General features: G+C 45.2%; 1 protein-coding gene across 2 annotated transcripts in view; it reads left to right on the top strand.

Annotated features, from left to right (window-relative positions):
- Positions 1–4,252: 4,252 nt before the first annotated feature.
- The window catches only part of SMC1 (structural maintenance of chromosomes 1), a 236,364-nt gene continuing 230,309 nt past the window's right edge, over positions 4,253–10,307 (top strand). For both annotated transcript variants that reach the window (XM_069334324.1, XM_069334323.1), the window contains exon 1: positions 4,253–4,524. In XM_069334324.1, coding sequence (XP_069190425.1) covers positions 4,413–4,524 — 112 coding nt within the window. In that variant the 5' untranslated portion in view covers positions 4,253–4,412. The remainder of the gene's footprint in view (positions 4,525–10,307) is intronic.

The raw sequence follows: 10,307 nt of genomic DNA, 5'->3' as shown, positions 1-10,307 counted from the left end.
AAAGACTGATTAAAAAAATAGAGTCTCATGGTATTGGGGGTGCTATATTAAGCTGGATTAGGGCATGGCTATACCAAAGGAAACAGAGAGTTAGTATAAATGGAATCAAGTCAGAGTGGGAAAATGTTGTAAGTGGAGTGCCTCAAGGCTCTGTCCTGGGACCTCTGTTGTTTATAATATATATAAATGATTTAGATTCAGGTTTGAGTAGCAACATTTGCAAATTTGCCGATGATACGAAAATCGGTAGGGAAATTAATTCGGAGGAGGACTCACTATCACTTCAAGTTGATCTAGATAGGGTTTTGAAATGGTCAAAGGATTGGCAGATGCAGTTTAATGCTGATAAATGTAAAGTTCTGAGGTTAGGTAATGATGATAGAGTTACAAGATACGAGCTAGATGGTGTTGTGATTGCGAAGTCGGATTGCGAAAGGGATCTGGGAGTTATGATTAGTAAGAATTTAAAACAAAAGGATCAATGCATAAATGTTCGTAATAAGGCAAATCGGACACTTGGATTTATTAATCGCAGCGTTAGTAACAAGACACCTGGTGTGGTTCTCAAGCTATATCTTGCTCTAGTTAGGCCCCATTTAGATTATGCAGTTCAGTTTTGGTCGCCATATTATAGAATGGATATAAATTCACTTGAACGTGTCCAGCGTAGGATGACTAAGTTAATTCCCCAAATTAGAAATCTTTCATATGAAGAAAGATTAACAAAGCTTAAGTTGCATTCACTGGAAAGGCGAAGAGTTAGGGGTGACATGATAGAGGTTTACAAGTGGATGAATGGACATAACCGGGGGGATATTAATAGGGTATTAAAAGTATCAACACAGGACAGAACACGAAACAATGGATATAAATTGGATAAGTTTAGATTTAGGAAAGACTTGGGTAAATACTGGTTCAGTAACAGGGTTGTTGATTTGTGGAACCAATTGCCGCGTAACATTGTGGAGGTGGGGTCCCTCGATTGTTTCAAGCACGGGTTGGACAAGTATATGAGTGGGATTGGGTGGTTATAGAATAGGAGCTGCCTCGTATGGGCCAATAGGCCTTCTGCAGTTACCTTTGTTCTTATGTTCTTATGTTCTTATGTTTCATGTTCTAGCTTGTGTTGATGAAATTAATACCTTATTAAATACCACCTCACCCCATCCACGTCACTCAAATGTAGATATAAACAAAATCGGAGATGTGTAAGTTCTATTTAGTTGTGCATGTGTTAACTAAAGTCTTTGAAAATGTAATAAGTTTTACGAAACGCGCTCAAGTGTCGCGTCAGACTAGAAATAAAAATGAATTTAGGAGAATTGATTTTTGAATTACCTCCAACAGTGAAAAGAAATGTACGAAAGATTGAGAAAATTCGTGTTAGAATTATTAATCTTACTTTTTCGGTCATATTTAATAATATATAATAATATATGTCTACAGGAAAGACTGCTACCAAAATATACTAATATATATATATATATATATATATATATATATATATATATATATATATATATATATATATATATATATATATATATATATATATATATATATAAAAGTTTGTGAGGGTACCACCTCTGGTGCCAATGTGGGGACCCATAGCCTCGGAGAAGAAAATAAAAAGTATTCAGAGGAGACCTTGTGGTTTCTCACTGAACACTAATATTATCTTCTCCTACCACCCCCATTCTTTTGTATGTACACATATATATTTACTTTATTTGAACTTTGTTACAAAAAAGGAGTTACATATGGGTTACAAAGATGGTTATCATAGGTTGTCGAGTTCCTCCAGCTCCTCAGATGGCGGGCAGGAACTCTGGATGCAGTGCGCATTTCCCCTCTGTATCGCCACACTGAGGCCCTGGAAAAGAAAGCTTGCAGCTCTTGGGTCCCTTGTTGTTTCAATGAGCCTAGAACCCAGTTCCTTCAAAAAACTGGTAGCACTTTTACCCCAGGCGCCAAGTGTCTCAGAAGCAATGGGGACAAAATTGTAGTGGTGATCCAGTTCTCTATACTTACGGGATTTGGCTGCTTCCCTATGGGTGGCAGCGCCACCTGGTTGTGCAACACTGAGGTTAATGTAGGTGTTAGCCAGGGTTGATACGCACGTGTAGTCCCATACCAACTGCTTGCCATTCTTCCAGGGGTTCACTGTGATACCATCCGGGCGACCAATAAGAGCATCAGAGTTACGGGGCGTTAGGTAACGGGGCTCTCTTTCAGCTGGGCATCCAGCTGTGGTGAGGCTCCTCTTGATGTCGTTAACTTCACTGTGCCTCGAGTGCCATTCCCCTGTGCTTTGGCAGAGTAGGCCATGGTGGCCGTACCTGTCAGCCACCACCTCGCCGCAAATACACCTATATCTGGTGTGGATTGGGGCAGCAAGGCGGAGGGCCACAGCAATTCGGAGGGCGTGTGGTGTGAGACGCGTGTCGCGTGAGATATATATATATATATATATATATATATATACATATATATATATATATATATATATATATATATATATATATATATATATATATATATATATATATATATTTATATACAGGCTTCCAGTCCCCAACAAAAAGAATTATTATTATTATTAATGTTATTATTATTATTATTATTATTATTATTGAAGGCGAAGGAAAGAGCCAACATATGTGTAAATGTACGACCGGCGTGAGGGACCATCAGGGACGGGACTCCCGTGTGAGGGACCATCAGGGACGGGACTCCCGTGTGTGGGACCATCAGGGACGGGACTCCCGTGTGAGGGACCATCAGGGACGGGACTCCCGTGTGAGGGACCATCAGGGACGGGACTCCCGTGTGAGGGACCATCAGGGACGGGACTCCCGTGTGAGGGACCATCAGGGACGGGACTCCCGTATGAGGGACCATCAGGGACGGGACTCCCGTGTGAGGGACCATCAGGGACGGGACTCCCGTGTGAGGGACCATCAGGGACGGGACTCCCGTATGAGGGACCATCAGGGACGGGACTCCCGTATGAGGGACCATCAGGGACGGGACTCCCGTATGAGGGACCATCAGGGACGGGACTCCCGTGTGAGGGACCATCAGGGACGGGACTCCCGTATGAGGGACCATCAGGGACGGGACTCCCGTATGAGGGACCATCAGGGACGGGACTCCCGTGTGAGGGACCATCAGGGACGGGACTCCCGTGTGAGGGACCATCAGGGACGGGACTCCCGTGTGAGGGACCATCAGGGACGGGACTCCCGTGTGAGGGACCATCAGGGACGGGACTTCCGTGTGAGGGACCATCAGGGACGGGACTCCCGTGTGCTTGACTGCAACAACATAATAACATTAAAACAAGTTGTATGGCATCAAACAGCCATTGTATGTACTAGCTCCATCTATATATCGATCAAATTATGTAAAATCTCTTGTACCTTACCTGAATAAACATTTTATTTTTATTTTATTTTAGTTAGAACACAAATATTGATCTGTTTGTAAATAAAAAATACGAATATATAAAAGCCAATTTGAATGGTGGGGAAAGAGCTCCCACAAGACGCCGGTTTCCTCTCACCTAGAGGCAGTGACCTTCAGGCGCACACAAATCTGAACCCAAATATTGGGTTTGTTAGTAAACAGAGGTGGAGGGTGGGTGCGTGCGTGCGTGCGTGCGTGCGTGCGCGGGCAGGTAGGGTGCTCGGGAGGGTTGCCGGCGAGGGATTATGTGTAGCGGCAGCGGTGTTGCCCACCCGGGCTCTCCCTCGCCGCTAGCAGACGACGTCCACCGCTCTCCAAACATCACTTCCATAAAAGCCAAACTTCTGTATTTTGGGCAATGCCGCAGTCGTCTTGACTTGTTGTTTCGTTTATTATGTATAATTTTGGGAGTTGCTTGAAGAAGAACGGTGTCGTGATTACTGGTTTCATCAAAAATATACGTTCTATGTAATCATTGTAATAAGATCCTCTGTAAACAAAATTAAAAATAAAATATTATTTTAAGTACTATTATCATTAGCAGTAGTAGTAGTATTTTTGTTGTTATTATTGTTATTGTAATTATTATCATTAATTATTAAGTGGTGTCAATTAAAGTTCAAGCAATATTCCCAATACATGAATATTTTGAAATTATTTTTGTATACTTTTATAGTTATTAAATAATATTTTTTCATTTGTTATTTACATAAGTCTTATTAAAACAATGTATTGTTATTTACGCTTAGTAATTCCCTAATGTTTGAAATTGGAACCGTCGTCCATGTTTCAGGTTAGTTGATGTTTGTCTTCGCGCCAAGTTGTCGTTCCCTTGGATTGTTTTGACGACACTTTGGACAAATTAACCCCCAGTTGGTTGCATTCGGTCGTCAGGGTGCTCTAGCGAGCGCGCTCGAGCCTCTGGTCACCTTGAAACTTGAAAAATGAAGGCTATACTGAAGTATATAGAAGTAGAAAATTTTAAGTCCTATCGCGGTTTCTACCATGTCGGACCTCTCAAGCCCTTTACGGCCGTCATCGGCCCAAATGGATCAGGTAAGGCTGCCTCACTCTGATTTCTGTATCATTAAATACGACAAGTAAGATCTAGCTCTTTATCGGCCGCCTCCTGTCCTTCCGTAAGGTCATGTATTATGGCCCCCCGCGGTTATCCTGTGAGCAGTATAACAGATCAACCCAGTTGATCTGTTGAAGTGTTATAAAACGTTAACTGTTGTGTTCACCACTGATCCGTAGTAAACATTTGGAATATGGAACGAAATAGTCACCACAAGTGTGTATTCCTAGGGCCAACGGACGTCAGATCATTTAATAGACTCGGGGGAGTGCCCATCCCTCCTCAATATGTATCGTCTAAGAGGCATGATTTACAAGGAAAGGCTACGTTAATTACACCTCACGTTGCTGGAAGACAAGACTTCATGATCTTCACATACAAAATTCCTAGGGAATTGGTAGATATGGGTAGACTAGGGTAGATAAGTATGGGTTATTTAACACAGGTGGTACTTGCACAAAGGGACACAGATGGAAACTGAGTACCCAAATGAGCCACAGAGACATACAAAGGAATTATTTTCTTTGTCAGAATTGTTAACACTTGAAATGCATTAGGAAGTGATATGGAGGAGGCAGACTCCATACATAGTTTCAAATGTAAATTTGATTGAGCTCAATAAGGTCAGGAACCTCTACACTAGTAAATTGACAGTTGAGAAGCAGGACCAAAGAGCTGAAGCTCAACCCCTACAAGCTCAATTAAGTGAGTATAGTACAACTAGGTGAGTACTCAACTGTGTACAAAACAAATTGTTAATTCAAAAGAATGTGTGTACAAGAAACATAGGAGTAATGTACAATTGTAGGGACAAGAGTTACCTGATCTATGAACCCACTATTATGCAAGGCATTTTGGGGCAGAAACGTAAATGGACAAAAAATTTAACCGAGGTATTAAGGGTAAAACACTTGATACTAAAGAAGAAAAGCTAACTGAAATGAACATTCATGGAAAATAACAAATGAATGCAAAAAGGGTGACACTTAAGAATGATTGACATAGACTATTACAATATGGAGTTAGTAGTTGTAGCAATAGTAAAGTAGTTAATTTACATTAGTAACAGAATGGAAATACAGGATGCAGTTTAGAACAGCAGCTGGACTCTTTCTCATAACATTTTGTTTGGAACATAATAGACCATAGAGTAATAAAGTTGTTTAAGGTTAACTGGCCTTGCAATAAAAATGAACCCAAAACATGAAGGACATGAGTAAACACTTTAACGAGGAATTGAAAGAAATTAGATGACAATAAATGCAAAGTACACAATACTCGGCAAATAAAGATTTAGGAAAAAGAGTAACAAAAATAACTTATTACAAGGAAAAATGTTAGTGAAACTAGTTACAAGGAATAGCTTACTGTATAAGATAATAATTACATGATATTTTTTAGTCTTTCTTTTAAACGTGTTGAGACATACAGCTTTTAATTACATTTGGGAGGTCATTCTACAATTTGGGACCCTTGATTTGCATTGCATTTGTGCTTTGGTAGAGTCTCACTCTAGGAATATCAAAGAGATACTTTATTTGTTTCTTGTGTGGTGCCTGGGAGTTCTATTACAGCCTTCTAGGAAGTACTTAAGGTCAGGATTGATTTTGCAATTCAGAGTTTTATAGATATAGAGAATACTTGAGAGTATGTGCAGAAACTTGATATTTAACATGTTCAATGATTTCAGAAAGGGAGCAGAGTGGTGTGTGGAACTGAAGTATATGATTGTTCTGATTTATGATTTTTGTTGAGTAATGAGGAGATCGGAGGTAATTATGAGTGGATGATCCCTAGGCACAGATACCATAGGTGAGATATGGATAATTGAGTGAATAATACAGAGTATCTAGGGCAAGGCAAAGAACATAGTATCTGACTGTGGAGAGAATGCCAACTGTTTTAGAAACATTTTTGGTAATATCTTGTATATGGCAATTAAAATTTAGTTTGTTATCAGTGTGAACTCCAAGGAACTTCCCATCTACTCTGCTCGCAATTTGTGTATTGTTAATTCATAGATCAATTTGATTGTTGCACTTGTTACCAAACAAAATGTAAAATGTCTTGTCAATGTTAAAGGGAAGTTTGTTAGCAGTCAATCAGAAATAGACTTGATTAAGTTTAGTATTCACCATGTCTTTTAGAATAAGTGGGTTAGCATGTGAGAAAATGAAGGTTGTATCATCAGCAAATAGAATTAGCTTCAAATGTTGTGTGGTATTTGGAAGATCATTTATATATATATATATATATATAATATATATATATATATATATATATATATATATATATATATATATATTTATATTTATTTATTTACGTTATATATAAATATATATATATATTTACGTTATAAAATATATCTACGTTAATTTTACCTCAAATAAAAATAATTTGACATCATACATAATGAAATGGGTAGCTTTATCATTTCATAAGAATAAAATTAGAGAAAATATATTAATTCAGGAAAACTTGGCTTATTAGGCAAATCGGGCCTTGCATAGTAGGCTGAGAAGTCCGTTCTGACTACTAGGTACGACATATATATATATATATATATATATATATATATATATATATATATATATATATATATATATATATATAAAAATAAATAAGAGGACACCGCGGTTTTCCCTGTGTCATGGGTGTGGACCGCCTCCTTCGCCTCTCTCTGCTCTCCTGCGGGTCCGGCAGGGTCCGGCTCTGGCGTCTTCACCTGGCGGTGCTCCCAAGTTTTTCTGGGCACGGTTGAGTCGTGTCAAGTTCGTGCCACCATTCGCCCGGTGAGTTTCTGCGGTCTGGCGTCTTTTGGCCGGGCGCTGGATGCGGTGTTGTTTATATACCTGTCTTTATTTAGGTATATTTTTGTACGACTGAGACCGTTCGTACACCAGTGACTGTCCCTTTTCTGGGGGGAGCCCCGTCGGCTCCCCGGAGCTATCCCAAGCTGATATGCTAATGTCAGACTTTGGCATCAGTCATGTGTATGGAGTTCTTAGGCCTACCGGGGACCACGGCCAGAACCGGGCCCCCTCAGAGAGGCAAGGGGAGCAATGGCCTATAGAAGCCCCCGTGTAGTTGGAAGCATTCTATGTCTGCCATCGACCGGAACAGGCACCCAGAAAGGTAAGCGCCCCAAAACAAACCCCTATTCTGGTTAAAATTGCTACCTAAAACCGAACTAGTGGATAGAACTCCCCAACCGAAAACAAGCAAACTAGTGTGACGTCACACTGCCGCGCCGCTGTCTGCGCAGCTCCCCCCTCCCCGGGAGGGGGAAGGGGGAGCCCCAGACCCCCCGCGCCGGCTACCCACACCTCAGTTCTTGAGGCTGATGCTATAGGCAATGGTCGTGTGCTCTGGCTCCGGTGTCGCTACTGCACTGTGCTTTGCGTGTGGTGTTAGTTTTGTGGGTGCGAGAGCCAGGAGTTATCTTCAGTACTCGGGCTGCATGCGCCTAGGGCTGCCTTCCCTAGGTGCCCTGTAAGTACTGCCCTTGGGGCTTGGGGCCACCTTCTACAGGCTCCTCGGGGTCTGCCTCTGCTGGTCCGTTTTACCTTTCGGTTTTTCGGCCGCCTGTTGGGCTCTTGGGTGTTCTGTTCTCCCTTGTTACCGGCAGGTAAGAGGCAGTTTGCACTGGTAGGGGCGCAGGGTGCTGCTCAGCTTGTATTTCCCGACATCGCGGCCGGCTCTGTTCCTTGGGGTTCGCTGTCCTCTTGCGGGGTTTTGTTTTTCTTTTTGTTTTTGCCTGGTGGGGGGTTCTGTCCTTTTATTCAGTTTGTTTTTGCCCTTCCACTGTTCTCCTCGGTGGCGCCCCCTGCTAGGTCCCCGTGAGTGTACACGTCCCTGGGGTTCAGCTTTAGAAGTTTGCTTGGTAGTTTTGGGCGCCGGTTTGCAGCACCCTGCCTGGGACTACCTGAGCGCGAGTCCTCTTAAAGTAAACGCTCAGGACCCTGGGAATCCCCTAGGGGGCGCGTGGGTCCGATGGATGTGACCCCGGAGTCCCCACTCGCTGTGTGCGAGTTTGAGGGTTGCTCGGTCCCCTTGTCTCAGGGTGACCCTCATTGTTTTTGCCTCTGCCACGCTGCCTGTTGGGTCGGTGATACTTTCGACCCTGAGTCCTGTGAGTGTTGCTGCTTGCTTGTGACTCAATTTACCCAATCCTCTGATGATTCTATTCGGGTACGGGCGGCACGTGCGTTGCAGTCTAGGTTTCGTCTGTTGCAACGCGCTCGGTTGGTTGCTTCCCCGGATGCCCCGGGGCTGCCCCGCTTTGCTTTTCGAGACCCGGACTTGGGGGTGGGGGTCGCTTCGATCCTGGTTCAGTCCGCACCTCCTCGTCCTTCCCCTTCTGTTCGTTCTGGTCCCCCGCCCCTGCTTCCGGCCCCGAAGCGTCTGAGGGTTTCGGGGTCGGAGCAGGGGTTACTTGATCTCGAGACTCGGGCAGCTTCGGGGGTTGCCCCTTCCGGGGGGGCGGCAGAGGCATTCGAGTCTTGTCTCCCGGCCGAAGCTTCAGGGTCTGACCAGTGGGCCCCCCTTCCTCCAGCTTTTCCGGCTGCTCCGTCCTTGTCTTGTGGGGTCGGGGCTTGGGGAGAGGACTCGGCCTCGGGTCCTGTGGTGACGGACCTCGAGGCTGGGGAGGGGCTGACTTGGGGGCCTTGGGCCCCGCTGGACCCCGCCTGGGTTTTTCTTCCCACTGAGCGGGGCTTATTGTTACAAGGAGTGGGGTTTTCTTTTCCCCCCTCTGCGTATGAGTTGGATTTGGTGTCGGCCCCTCCCCGGGTTCGGTTCCGTGTTCCCCCGTGTACGTCGGTTCCGTCCTTCCGGAGGTTTTCGGCTTATCGCATCCAACCTGGTGTGGTGCGAGCGGCCTTTGCAGCTTACCTCCTGCGTGACCCGGATTATGCCTCGGAAATGGATCCGTCCACGTTCAGGTTTGGGACTTCGTTCCCTTTCTGGCTCCGTTACGAGGTTCCGGAGTCGTCCTGGCTAGCAGACTGCCCCTTGTTTGGTCTGGATTCCTGGCATTCCTTCTGTCGTTCCCGCACGCTGGAGTGGCGGGAAGCTTCCACGGTGCTTCAGGTTTTCCTGGGGGGTGAACTTGAGTACCTGAATGAGTGCTTGTTTGCCCCTGCCCTTCCCCGCGATGTGGGCGTTATTCAGCTCCATGTGCAGGTTCCCTCCCTTTCGGCGGCGCTCGTGGCGGAGGATTTGCGCGCCCGGGGCCTTTTGTGTTCGGCCTTGCGGTTCTTTTCCCTCCTGGAGCTTTCTTCGGATTGGCTCGTGGAGGATGTGGGGACGCTTGGGTCCGTCCCGGGGTCCGGCACCTTGTCCTCGGCTGCGCGTTCGTCGGCTGCCTTGTTGAAGCTGTTCACGCCGATTTTGCGGGATGCGGTTTCCCTGTTCTATGCTTCCCGTCTCGCGTGTCGGCAGGTGGTGCTGGGTTCCTCCGTGGAATCTGCTTGGGCTCTGGCTCTTAGGCGTTCTTCACCTTTTTGTCCTCTCCTGTTTTGGGAGTCGACTGTGGCGCAGTTTATTCAGGCTGCGTCGGCGGCTTGTCGTCCAATGTCGGACTTGTTGGTTTTCCGGGGGTCCCGGGGTGGGTCTTCCCGGAAAGGTCGTGCCAGGGCTCGGGGTTCCTCTCGTCGTGGTAGGCCTCTGGTGTCAGGTTTGGGGTTGGCTCCTCCTGCGGACCCTCCCTCGTCTGGTCGGCGCGGTGTTCGCGCTGTGCGGGGTTCTGGGTCTCGTAAGG

The sequence above is a fragment of the Procambarus clarkii genome, chromosome 31, assembly GCF_040958095.1.
Source record: "Procambarus clarkii isolate CNS0578487 chromosome 31, FALCON_Pclarkii_2.0, whole genome shotgun sequence".
Lineage (NCBI taxonomy): Eukaryota > Metazoa > Arthropoda > Malacostraca > Decapoda > Cambaridae > Procambarus > Procambarus clarkii.
This window is presented reverse-complemented; position numbering and strand designations above follow the sequence as displayed.